At 41.0% G+C, this 14,314-nt stretch overlaps 1 protein-coding gene across 1 annotated transcript in view; it reads left to right on the plus strand.

Annotated features, from left to right (window-relative positions):
- Window positions 1-5,957, plus strand: part of KYNU (kynureninase) — a 111,735-nt gene extending 105,778 nt beyond the window's left edge. The window contains exon 13 of the mRNA XM_066639563.1: window positions 5,841-5,957. Within this exon, the coding sequence (XP_066495660.1) occupies window positions 5,841-5,957 (117 nt within the window). The remainder of the gene's footprint in view (window positions 1-5,840) is intronic.
- Window positions 5,958-14,314: the final 8,357 nt, after the last annotated feature.

Consider the following 14,314-nt stretch of genomic DNA (forward strand, 5'->3'; position numbering starts at 1 on the left):
ATCTTGGGGTCTCTGGATAGTTGCAGCATAGACATTTTTCTCTGTGGGATGACATTTTAGGCAATAGGAAATAATGAAGTTAGGCAAGAACGGCCTAAGTAGAGAGCACACCAATGAAGCCAGCAGCATTTATGGTGGTCTGTGTTATGTAGTGGGGAAAGTGAGAGTAATGTAAAAAAAAACCTGGCAGGTAGTGCTGCTTGTTGTGCTTGCCAATGTCCAATCATAATTGCTTGGCCTCAGTACAAAATTGTAAAATGGTCCTCCTAGCCTCTCCAACTGCTTTTTTTGTTCCTGATCATTATATAGTGCATCTCTCTCCTGTTGCTAGTCAGCTACCACACCATTAGCTCCTCTGGCTGTGTAAAGGTATTACGGACCTCTAAAACGTATAGTATTTGAGAGACCACATTATCTACCGAGTCAAGTCTTTCTGTTCTCTCACACTATAGGCTCTAGAATTTCCTATACATTATCTTGCTGTGCCTCTCTCCTTCTGGCATGGGCAGCATCTGGGCTTAGCCCAGTCAAGCTCTGCCTGAGGACCCACATGCTTCTGAGTGCCCACATGGCCCCTGACTGTTCTGATGTCCATCACCCCAACAATCTAGAATTATGTTTTGTCTTAAGTTTTTTCTAAGTTTTGCAGGGTGCCTCAACGCACCCTGTAAGCTGCCCCATATGTGCCCTGTAAGTTGCCCCTTGCCATTGAAGCCATTCCTGGAGGCGAGGGCAACATAGAGGAGATGCTTCTGCATTGCTCTCACTGCTAGGAATGACTCTCACGGCTAGGGGGAAGGGCAACTTACAGGGCATGTTGAGGCTCACTGCAAAAACTAGTGCTTTGCTCCCCCTCTGGGAGCACCACTGGCATAACTGACAATGATCTTCCCTCAATTTTGTCTTAATGAGGCAGCAACTGTTACCCTGCACATGCCCAATCTTGTCTGAACTCAGAGGCTAAGCAGGGTCAGGCCTGGTTAGTACTTGGATGAGAGACTGCTTGGGAATACCGGGTGCTGTAGGCTTATACCATAGTCTTTTGAGACTGAAGGTTGCCAACCATTTTTGTGTTAATGGTGGTGAACCTGGATGCCTAAGACCTGCAGTGTACCATTTCCTCCTCTGTGCTTGAGCTGTGGTGGTTTTAACTGTCACTGCAGCATTGTGACCAGGTAGCCCTGAGAGAGCAATCAGTTACAGCAAGCAGTGACAGAGTCTGAATTTCAAACCTTTGAACTAATGAGTCAATTCTTTGGCTGCAGGTTTCTAGTTTATGTTAATAGCCAATTGTTGTTATTACTGAAGAGAAAACAGAAATGAGGCAGTTGTAATGCTTTTGGTTCATCAAAAGCTATTCGCTGTGACTGAATCCTTTTTGCCTTGAAATCAAAACTATTATTTCTTGCACTGGCTACTTGTTATGATAACCAAAAGTAGAGCTTGATGCTCAAAAACAATTATCTCTCTGAGGGCCAACCTACACATTGACCCTATGTATTAGTTTTTGTTTGGTTTTAAACATTAAAGCTGCAAGGGAGACAGAGTATGGTGTGTGAGGTGGAGGGCTCTTTTGAGCCTTTCCCAGTGCTCTGCAGCCCAGTGAAAAATCCTGTCCCTGAACGTCCTTTTAAATCCAGGAAAGAAGCTTCCATGGTAGTTGTAATGCACAGAAACAGGGAAAACTACTGCGACCTGCCCTACTTTATAGCTGGCACATTTTTACATTTTTCATTATATTCCCACCCACCTTTTTCCTCATAAGAACTCTCAAAATCCCCAAGGCCCAGAATTCTAGAACAGGCCTTCTGGGGCCACTAGTGCCATTTACTTTACACATATAGGTGTTCGCAACAAAGCCAGGTCTGCCTTTTCCTTATTTCCTTTCCCTTTTCAGAACTCATTCATGAAAAAACAACATTAGGAAAACTTATGCTGAAAAGTGACTACTATCTTCTATGCAAATCAGCCATGCTTAAATTGAAGGGGGCAAGGACGGTTGGGAGGTCCAGGTGATGGTCCCTTTAGCCACTGTGTTTAGATGGCTATAAAAGTCAGCTTATGGAAGCCATTGCAAGCCTCCTGTCCTTCTCCTCCTCTGTTCCTGCATCTGTCAGTGTCTGACTCTCCTGAGCTGGAGCCGATAGTATGACTATGGAAATCCTCACCATGCAATGGCCAATTTGGGTGCATGGAGGAAATGAAGAAGATGGTTAACGTTCTTTTTATTATTATTATTTTCCAAAATAAAAACAAACAACAAATATAAACAAACACATAACAAACACAAACTCAATACAACACATACCACACACAAAAACATAAAAACACAACATTGGAGGGTGCAGGCAATCATATATCAATATATCTAATCAATCAATACATATCTTCTAATCGTGTTCCTCTTCTAGTTTAGCCTCTTAATATCATTTATCTATCATATCATATCCTGTATAATATATCATGTATACAATATATTCATCTAAATGCCCTATCTCATACATCTGCAACTTCATTTTTAACCAAGCATAACATGGTCTCCATTGCTCTATCTGTGTCGGTTTATGCTGTTGATCCAAAATCCTGTAAGCCTATCCATTTCCTCCACATTCATTATTTTCTCTATTAATTCATCGTTGGAATTTTAATATCTTTCCAGTATCTAGCATATGAAATCCTTGCAGCAGTTAGTATCATAATAACTAAATACACATCAATTTCTTTATCTATAATGTCTAAGGTAATATTAAGCAAATAACTTTTGCAATTGAAGGAAGACTTTCTTTCATTTTTGAGGTGAATTTAAGCCATTTATGTTGACAGAGTAAATACTCCATCCTCCCTTAACCATCATGTTTCTTTTTACTATTCACCTTCTCTTTTTGTCTTCTTGTCGCTATTGGTGAATGCCTCCTTGCCCCTCTAGTTTCTTCCTTTTCTGATTCCTCAGTTGTCTCTGAATCATCTGATTTCTTTTCTTCCAGCTCCATTTCTACACTTTCTAGTTCTTTTCTTCTCAGTTCCCCTTCCTCATTTTCTTCATTTCTCGTCTCACCTTTCATCACTGTACTCAAAAAATTTTCTGCTTTCATTGTTGAGTTTATATTATATCTCTGTGACTGGAATTGAAAAAACATACCTTCCAGAAGAAGCCATTTATACGGTATTTGCTTTCCTCTTAAAAAATTCTGCTAGCTCTTCATATTCTTTTCTCTTCTTTCTCACTCTCCATGGGATATGTCTCAGAATTTTCACTTTGCTACCCTCCACCATCCATTCCTTTTCCTGTGAGATCTTCAATATTTTATCTCTGTAAAAAGTTCTGATGAATTTCACATGGATTTCTCTTGGTAATTCATGTGTTCTTAGATAAAAAGTGCTCACTCTTCTCGCTGAATCCAGATCCATAAATATCTCCTCTGCTGGCGTGTCAATCCACTCTGATATTAAATCACCAATCAGACGTCATGTATCTTCCCCTTTCTGTTCTGGTACATTTTGTATTCTCACCACTCAAGCTGCACTCTCCATCTGAATTTCCATTAAAGTTGCCTCTCCATCATACTGGTTTTGTTCTATCTCCAATATTCTAGATTCATCTTTTGTTGTCTTTTATTCTCATTTTCTAATCTTTTGTGTATTCTCATCTGCTTGATCTTTAACGGCTTTCAGTTGCACACTAAGATCTTTTAGTTGTGTAGTTAAAACAACCAGACTAACTTGAACCTGCAGAAATTGATTTGTGTGCTGCTGTCCCATCACCACTAATTTTTCTATATTGTCTTGTATTGTCTGCTTCCAATCTTTCCCTTTCGATTCCTCTTGTGTTAGTTTTCCCAACCTTGACTCCAGGGCGGGAGAGCCCCTAACTTTCGCTCCTTTTCCTGTCATCCTTTTTCTTCCTTCTTATGTCTTTTTCCTGTAAAACTAAAATATCTATTATCACATATATCACTATCAGTTACCCATACATCACATCATTCTGACTGTTGGCATCCTTCAGTCTTGGAAGACTATGGTACCTCGCTCTGAATAGTGGTTCTGGAACAGAGTGTCCTCTCCAGTGCGCGAAGCCTGGGTAAAGTAGATATGGAGGATAGGCTGTTACCTATGCAGCAAATCCCCCCTCTCCACGTTGCTGAAATGGTCCAATGGATAGGCAGAAGCCAATACAGTTGGTTCCAGCGGCATTGCAAGAGTTGCCAGAACGTGACTGTGTTCAGCCATGAACTGCCTCAGGGACTCCGGCTCTGGATTTTGCCTCGAGATTGACACCTGAAGCCTTTTCCATAACTGGATGTAGCCACAAGGCAGTGGAGGTTTGGGATCAGAGTTTTCTTCTCTCAGATGAGCTGCCTTCCCAGTCTAACGAGTCCCACCTACCCGGTGGCTGTTTAGTAGCCTCTTAGGACAAGTACAGCCAAACTGAGGGCCTATTCTTATCCCCCAGCCCCCAGGGGTTACATCACATCACATCATCTTAAAATCAACTGTTCACCCATAAAAACCAACACAGGGAAATTTTAAGTCAAATAAACCTTTGCCTTGCAATATTTTTAATGCCACTAGATGTCCTCAATGTATTGTCCTCCTTACTTCACTTGTCAAGTTCTGTTCTTATCCTTGCAATGTCTTTTTAAATCCACTAGATAATAAGAACTTAAGAACAGATGTCCCCGATGTGCTATTCTTCTTATTCTGTTATCTTGATCCTATTGCTTACATTTGTTGCTATATCAACAGCATTCCATACCAGGAGATAGTCTGAGGAATTCAAAACAATGAAACCACTTTTGCAAAACAAAGAAATGCAGATCTCCAGCCCTCTTCACAGGCACTCCAAGATCTCCACAGGAAAACGAAACTGAGCATTTCAAAGCAAAGTTTATATTCCAAAACGATTTAACTTGTAATCCAACGAGTTTTAGATTTGTAAAGTTAAGAGTTATGCTCTCATATTTCCATAACAAGCTCGGCAGGTCTCCTCCAAAGCTTGTTCTCACACAAGCAAGCAAATGAGCAGAGAAAGTCTCCCCCATCTTCCAAGATGGGGGAAAACCTGCCCCTCCTTCTTCTTCCCTCGGACAAAAGTTTAATCAGGCAATCAATTAATCAATCGATGCCAGACACACACAGCAGAACAACACTCACTTAGTTCTTCCAGTGTCCTTCCCTGCTTGGGGCCTTCAGCTTAGTTTCAGCATGAATCCTCACCAACACCGACATTGATGGCTGGGTTCCCTTGGAGAAAAAAACAGCCCCTGGCTGGACCCTTCCTCTCTGAAACCGTACACCATCTGTAGGAACGAATCTCACCTGATCACAGATCCTTGGATCTCCTCAGACCCACAGTTTTTTGGGAGGAAATAGCATGCTTTTCCAAGACCTTTCAAGAGCTCAGAAAAGCACTCAGTTGCCTCTGCCCCACCCCCCTGTCAAGAAGATAGTTAACATTCTAAAGGCAAGAAGTAGAGGGTAGAAGCTTAAAAAAGACAAGTCTGGTGATTCAGTGGTGATGTTGTTACCCTTTAAAGTACCAATGGATAGAACTCTGTCCAAAAATACGGACAAATGTACAGTATGTTAAATTGTCAAAGCCTCTTATAAAATATAATATGCACAAGTTTGAGCAAGAAGACCAAAATACTTCAAGCTGTATTAAATTTTGTTTTTATTGCTCCTTCCCTCATAGTATAATGACTAGAAATTGAGGGAGGCATTGCATTTGCCCTGCATTATTATAAGAACACTGTCTTTAAGTAAACTTTGCTGTGCCTTCACTTTGACAAATAAATGTGATGCTATATTAATTTACTGGCTGTTTGTTTGCTGTTTTGTAGTGTGACATGCGAGAACCCAATGCTCTTCGTGTTGCCCCCGTTCCTCTCTACAATTCTTTCTGTGACGTGCACAGATTTATTGAGATTCTGGAATCTGCAATTACATCTGCACAGTGAAGAGCAAACACTACGGCATTTTCCCAATCTTATTGACAGTACAGCTGTATCTTTTAATCTATTTCTGACTAAGATGCATCAATGCTTTTGAGAATGTTTTTTTTTTCTTTCCTCTACTAGACTGAGCTATACTCTTCCAATTTATTCCCAAAGATGAATTTTGCTTGGATGATTATTTACAATAGATACGCTTGTTCTTAAGCCGTATATTTCCACTCATTTGGACTTCAGTTGTTAACATGCTTCATGTATTTTGGGTCCGTTTTTAGCATTCTAGGTACGTACTTCATTTAGGTACTTTTTTTTTTTGTTTAGCTTCTTATATCAGCAAGAAAGGAAGAACAGTTGCACACTTCAAGGTTTCTTTGTCATATATCGTTGCAACAATAAGGCCAAAAAGGGGGAGGGAGGAATTATTAGACACCATATGAAATGTGATAGGTATACCCTATTCTGCACTGTAATCTCAATGTAATAAATTGTAAAGCGGTACTTATAAAGGTGTACCTTTACTTACTCCTAATTTGTAAATTGACAGCTCTTACATTTATAAACCTAATGTAAGGATTCACAAAAAAGCTGTTCTAAAACTGTTTTAAGTGTTAGTATCTGTTGTAAGCCCCAGTAAGGGTGGAAAACTGGGGTAGAAATGTTATAAATGAATAAATAAATGTTTGAAGTTTCAAACATGTCAAATTTTTCATTGGTTTTAAAACTACTGTATATCATTTCTTATAAATGTTATGAATTGTTCTGCTCACTTATACTATCTCAAAACAGTCATTGATGAGCACAGTTTCAACAGCGGGAATTTGATATTTGGCCATTATCCTATGTGAGTGGAAGGAAGGAGAAAGCAGGCTTGAGGCTTAATCTCATCAAACTTTCTAACACCGATGCAGCCGTAATGCAGGTCCAAGCATTCCCTTACCTTGAGGAGGCCTCCATGATCCCCCCACCCTGCAGGATGAAGCACACATCCTGTTGGCATGGCTGCATCAGTGCTGGAAAGTTGGATAGGACTGGGCCTTTAAACTATGTTTTCCATATAAGAGGTTTTAAGGGGAATGCATTAACTGTCTCTTAACACTAGAGAGACTTTACCTGTATCATTACCTTATTCACTCAATTCCTCTTGAATTGTATTTCCTTTCCCTCTCAAATTGCTTTCTCTAGTGGCTTCTTAAAGAGCATGGGTCAACAGCAGAAAAATGATTTGTGTGTGAAGACCATTTCCTGTTGCCTCTAGATATTCAGGCGAGATAATGGTTGAATAGATAATCATTGAAGAAGCCCTAGGAAATATGTGCTCTCTTATTAGTATTCTGTAGGTAGTATTCTGAAATACCCTCACTTGATACAATTTTTACAATAAGCTGTTATGTCATTCTTTATAAAGTTTTTAAAGCATATGCCTAAAATGTGACAATTCTGTAGTCTAAACCAGGGGTGCCCAAACCCCGGCCCTCGGGCCACTTGTGGCCCTCAAGGCCTCTCAATGTGGCCCTCGGGGAGCCCCCAGTCTCCAGTGAGACTCTGGCCCTCTGGCCCAACGCAACTGCTCTCAGCATGAGGGCAACTGTTTGACTTCTTGTGTGAGCTGTGGGATGAGGGCTCCCTCCACTGCTTGTTGTTTTACATCTGTGATGCAGTAGCGGCAGCAAAGGAAAGGCCAGCCTTGCTTTGTGCAAGGCCTTTTATAGGCCTTGAGCTATTGCAAGACCTTCATTCATTCATATAAGTTCATCTTTAATATATTCATGTAAACTTATGTAAATTTATTCAAATTTTAAATGTAAATTACTTCTTCCCCCCCCCCCAGTCTCCAACACAGTGTCAGAGAGACAATGTGGCCCTCCTGCCAAAAAGTTTGGACACCCCTGGTCTAACCTATAAAATATTCCAGACATACAAAGAAGCCTATATTGTGCTTTTTTGTGGATAAATCAAGAGATAATCACTGCATTGAAGAATGATGTTTAAATAGAAAACAAAAAGTGACTATAGAACTGGAATTTTCAAAATCAATATTTTTTTGTTACAGCATTTATGGTCCAACCCTGCTGTGGAGTTACAACGGCAGAATTTTTGTTCTGTTGTCATAAATAGTGCAGCACCACTGCAAATGGCCTGCTGCTACTGAGTGTGAGGGTGCCACCCGGAGAAATGTACAGCCCATTCAGACTGCAAGTATGGCAGCAGAGAGGGCAGGTCACAGGTGGTGAAGGGGGTTGGCGGGGGATGGGGAACGAACTGGAGGGGTTGGATCTCAGTGATAAAAATGCATGCTGGATCTTATCTCTGATTTTTCCAACTCCCTTCCTATCGTTGGACTGACACCAGCAAAATAGCTGGGTGGGTCTGAGGAGACCCACAGGTAATTAGGTGACCTATTGGGAGCAGACCTAACTGCTTTCCTTAGATCTTGCTGGCCATCCGATCATCCTCTCCATAGGATGCAATGTGTACTTCGTTGGTGTAACTGCAAGCTGTGAAGTGGTTGTGGGGTAGGATTGGGCTATCAGTCAGTGATATATTGAAAATGTTCCAAAACCATTATGGCAAAACATGAATAATTTCCCCTGGAAGGGTGAGAAGGTGGTATTGTCAGATCTGGTTTTCCTGTACAATTAAGATTAAGGCAAGATAAAGGTGGTGGTGGTGGGGGGGGGAGAGATGAAGGCAGCCTCTATACTGCAAGATCAACAAGTTTTCTACATGCAAACAAAGCTGGATCCAGAAACCTTTAGGAATCAGTGACTGGCCTGGCCTAGCTTGTTGGTACAAAATGGCTTCCTTGATCAGAGTGGAGTGGTGCTTCTCTACCAAACCCTATATCAGTGGGAAGCCTGTTTTTTTTTAAGATCGAAGAAGGATGAGAGAGGACTGCTTTATCATTTTCCCATGTGACTGTTTTATCATTTTCCCATGTGATATCTTGATAGCATGCTGCTGTGGAGTCAGGCCAATGGACTGCATAGTCCAGTACTATCTCTTCTGACTAGCAGTAGCTTTCAGTCATTTAAGGTGAAGATTGTTCCCAGTTCTACTCTCTGAGTTTCTTGAACTGGAGATTCCAGGAATCCCATACATACCTGTGTTACTTTGCTATAGAGTATAAGGTACTTTGATGTAAAGCTTGATATAAAGAAGATATAAATACTTCGATATTTTCTGCCAATCACAGTATAAAACGGCATCCCTGAAAATTGTAGAAAATACATTGCATGGATAATACTCAGAGTTAACATTAGGTGTCAGCATTTTACATATTATTTAGTGAGTCTAGAAGTACTGGAAGAGCTATAGCACAGAAAATAAATGCTTTAAAGTTTAACTTTTAGAGCTGTTTGTTACCATCAATGGAATAAAAAGAGCACTGCTTTTTTTTGTTAAGTGGTGCATCATGGTAGTTAGCTCTGGCCACATGAAACACACTGTAATGTCTGCATTAAAAAAACTGCATTGGATTTAGTAGTGCCCACTATTCTGAAAAAAGTGAAAGATAGTATCTGAAGGGCTTACAGAAGAAAAACAATGTGAATAATGTAGGCATGGAATGAACCAGTATTCAGCAAAAGTTAATAATGACTAACAGCTCAATCCTATCCTTTCCTCTTACCCTACATATGCCCAAGTTCGAAGAGGGAAAGGAGGTTGGAAAGCTGCTGCTGGAGGGGATAGGATCCAACGTGTGCCATCACCACTGGGTACAGCTCTCCATGTCACGCTCCTCCCCACCCAATTTTGCCCCCCATTTCGCCCTCTCCCACCCCTCCTGCATCTCTCGCAGGCTTTCCTGATCTGGAGGGCAGCAAGAAAGTAAAAAAAAAACATATACCCTGACCTTCCTGCTGGCATCCTGGCAGTGCGCTACTCAGTGCACTGCCAGAAAATGCTTTACGGCACTTTGTCAGCAGTTGCGGCCAGTAAAATGCACAGCATATTGTGCAGTGACAGCAACTGTTACCCTGCACATGCCTGATCTTGTCTGATCTTGTAAGCTAAGCAGGGTCAGGCCTGGTTAGTACTTAGATGGGAGACCGCCTGGGAATACCAGGTGCTGTAGGCTTATACCATAGTCTTTCGAGACTGAAGGTTACCAACCATTATTGTGCAGTGCATAGTACAAAATGTTTTCCAAAATGTCACAGGTGGGTGTAGTATTTTAAATTCATTTTCGCACAATATCTTTTGTTTGTGCTTGCGGCATCAGGCACAGAAAAGTATGAACTGCTATCTTTCTTCCTCATGTACTGCTTTGGATACAGCCTATGCCATAATGTGTGAAGTGTTGTTCCTGCATTGGTCTATCAATCAGGTCGCCCCAGAGAAAAGTGGCAGGGTCAAGAAGCACACTTCACAGTATACAGGCATTTTCCTACACAGTAATTAACTGCAGATAGGAAAATCATAGTATCTGAGAAGTAGCCATCATAAGAGTAGTCAGATCTTGAAATATTTAAAGGTGAAATATTTAAATAAAAAATTTCACAGAAAATACTAATAGAACAGCTATCAATTATAGGTGCAGTCCTTGGATTTCTTTTACTTTTCAGTAATGCAAGTGAATTTAAGCCTAAAGAATTTTTGCCTACGAGGTAAACTTTTGTCAGTATTTAGTAAATATATTTATAGGGCTCCTACAAATCTGAAATGAATAAGATATAGATCAGTAATTCCCACTTTTTTATGCTCCTAGTTTTTATTACCTAAATGTAGTCTTCTATGTATCATTTTATGTTTCCTGTTAAATATAAGTGAAAATTGATTGGGGCATTTCTCCATAGAATTATATCTTTATTTCATCATAATTGCTTCATATTTGAATAATGACAGATGAAGTGCTTCCTTCAATTGCAGTTTTTTTAAAGCTTGGAAGTCACAATAACAGTAAAGGATTTAAATCCTAAAACCATTAATATGGCAGAAAAGACATCAGGGGAAAATGAAAACTTATGTGCTATAATTTTCCTGAAAGGAAAATACTTCTGCGGCTACACATCATCGCTTCTGGACAATTTTCTAAGCCTGGTAGCATCCTCTAAATGTCAACAAAATGCCCAGTTCCTGAAACTTCTAACTTGCCAAAATGACTTGCAAAAGCCTTAAAACAAGTCATTATAAATACTAAATCAGGGTGCATATAGGAAGCAAACTTCCCAATGGTTATTTTTAAGCTGAAATAATATGCTCTGCAAAAGAAGGAAAAGGAGAAAAAAAAGAGAAAATGTTTTAAATTCAGTGCAGCTGCAGTGCTGTATTTTGCCAATAAAGAGTTCATTAGATCTTTTTTCTCCTTGACATTTACATCTAGTCCAAAGTACATTTTAATACTCCAAGGTATGAATTTCAAAGTCCCCTTTATCTTTGTATTCAGTTTTGAGCCATTAATCAAATAATATGAAACAGCTTTAAAAAAAAAGAAAAACCCCAAGCAATGGATCATGCATTCAGAGAGTGCGTTACAGAAGTTTTTATAGTGCAATATGATTGAGGGATACAGGACATGCAAGCAATCACTAAACAAGGACAAGCCCATTTTTATTATGCTTCGATTTTAGTCCTATATAGGGAAGACAAAATGTGCGAGTTACATATACGACAAATTCATTCGTACTGCAACCATTCTTCTTCTGACGAGTGACATCAAAGGTAAAGAAGAATAATGTAACCCGTCTTATGACACTTACAACTCAGAGCTTATGGCTGCTACAATTCCTTCCCTTTAAAGAGGAAGCGCATGTCAGTCTTGCCACCATATTGCCAAGCAGACATAAAGACAAAGACAAATCATTCCGTTGTCAGTTTCTTGACATTTGCATTGATAAGAGACACTTAAATAACTCATCAACTCATCAACTTCATTAGTGGGGCATCGGTAGACATCATACAAATCTCAGACGATCTATCCAACTGAAGAGGATGAGAACGAGTGACTGTCCCTAGTGGCAGGATTCAGTGGTTCAAGTTCTAAGCATCCTTGTTCATGACAACTCCATATTACTGTCCGCCAAGCTGAGGGACAGGTACTCTTGGTGCACAATGCTACAGGCAGATGTTTGCAGCATGACTGGACAGAAGTAGGGAGGTCTATGTCCTGGTTGTGGCATGCAGCTGCTTGATCCCTGGCTTAGTGGATGAGGTTGAAGCACTCCAAGGCACTAAAAACTGCAAAAGTGTGTACAATGGCAGTTACTCCACTTTATCTGAAAAAGAAAAGACAATGGGTTTCCTGAATAATTCCATAAGACGTAGCCAGAACAGCTTGCGTTCTGGTTGAGTGGGAGCTGGCTCACGGGCCTCTACTTCTGGGGATTCTGCCACTAGGTCTTCCGCTCTGAGGTTTCCTGGCTGGCAGACCCAGGCTCTAGTCTGGTGCCAAGGTATAGGATTGAGGTCAGTGCTGGGTTCTTCTGACCCAGCTGTTTTCCCCTCCTCAGGGCCAGACCGTGAGCTATTGTTCCAGGCAGGAATCATGGCACCAAGGAGATGCTGGGGATTAACCTGGAATCTTCTGTATATAAATTCATAGGGTTTCATCCCACTGCCTAATTTGCAAGATGGGGAAAGAGTGGAGTTTCTCTACTCAAGCCGCCAACCACTCATCCCTGGGTCACCGGATCCTCGCTTGCCAAGAGAGCTCCTGCTGGGTAAGCAAAGTCCTTTCCTTTGATTGAGAAGGTAAGGGGGATGCCCAGGAGGAATGCCTCAGCTTCTTGGGCACTGCCGGCCCAGAACCCTATCCCTAGTGCCTCAGCACAAAGGAAGAGTGAAGCGGTTGAGCAGCATCCAATTTCTCCTCACAGTAGCAAGCTGGGGGAAGGATGAGTACTGCAGCGCCGCAACATGCCATGTAAGCAGCCCCTCTTACTCGCCCTTGGAGCCATTTTGGGCAGTGATGGCAATGCATAAGAGAAGCTGTTTGGTTTGGTGAGTTCCTGCACATTGCAGTCACTGCCTGGAATGGCTCTGATGGCTGGTGGGAGGGGCCACTTACACGGTGTGTTGCAGCACCTGCAGTACTTACTGTTTTGCCACACCTCTAGCTACACTACTGTCTCATCATGCTTGCCTCCTGCCTTGCCTCCTCATGCAAGGCAGCAATCTTGAACCTCAGGCTTCTCCCAAGCCTAGCCAGAACTTTCAACCTTATAGCCTTCTCCTTCTGCCTCATCACTGGAAATGGTTGGGGTTTTAAACCCTCCTGGACCTTGTGAGCATATGTGGTTCCATCCCCTTCCTGCTCAGACTGTGGTCTTGCTACTCCCATTGCTCTGACAACCCAGGGAGCAATAGAGGCCTCAAAGGAGGTAGAGTTGTCCAGGGACTCTAGCTAGCCTCATAAATATCTCATGATATTATCACATTATGAATATTATCACATCTCATGATAATGAGCCTGGAGACAGCAAACTTGGGGTCACACTTATAGTGCAAATGGGTATGGAAAGACAAGTACTAGACAAAACTACTTGCTCTACCACCTGAGCTGTGGCTCGCCCCCAAAGCAATGAGTGACTGTGATTTGCCCAAGACCTTACACTGAGTCCACAGTTCATTGGGAACCCCTTAATTGGTCGCAAATAACTCTATCATGTAGTAAGAGGAAATAAGTTTCATCCTGGGGAACACAAAACAAGGTCACATCACATCTCAGTGTTAGCACATGTTGCATTCTGTGAACAAGATCTTGAAAACATAGTGAAGAAGGCTGGCTACAATTGCATTTTTAAACAGGGTTCAGTTAAAAGGAAATGCAGTTAGATTCTTGATGAAATTTAAATCTGTTTGAAGTTCATTCATCTCTAAATCAGAATTAATTATATGGTCCTTCGTTAACATGAATAATTTGTATAACTTTTTGTTTTAACTTGTATCCAGAATCTTAAAGAAACAAACCAAACCAGAAGAAAGCTGTCCTGCAAAACATACTTAAAGAGGATTTTACCTTCCATTGCATATCTTTATAAAATGTGTACAGTATATGTTACTGAATATATAATGAGTTAATTTTCAGGGGCTTTTGAAGCTTGGATAGTTAGATAAGTTGAAAAAAATGACTGTAATTTCATCAACTCAAACATGTAGTGAAATAAGATGTTATTGTTACAGGGCTGCTCATCCTTTGAACTTAGATGACATTGTCTCTAGAAAGGACAAGATGTTTGATGCATTTTGTACATTAAAGTTTCTAGCACGGGTGTTTCAGACCAGCTGCATTGGCAGTTGGGAGAGAGAGGATAGGATGGAGAAAGGCCTCTGTCTGAAACCCTGGAGAACCACTGCCAACCAGTGGTCTACAGACCAGGTCTACAGACCTATATGGACCAATGATCTATCATCTGACTCAGAAG

This window comes from Tiliqua scincoides, chromosome 1 (assembly GCF_035046505.1).
Source record: "Tiliqua scincoides isolate rTilSci1 chromosome 1, rTilSci1.hap2, whole genome shotgun sequence".
NCBI lineage: Eukaryota > Metazoa > Chordata > Lepidosauria > Squamata > Scincidae > Tiliqua > Tiliqua scincoides.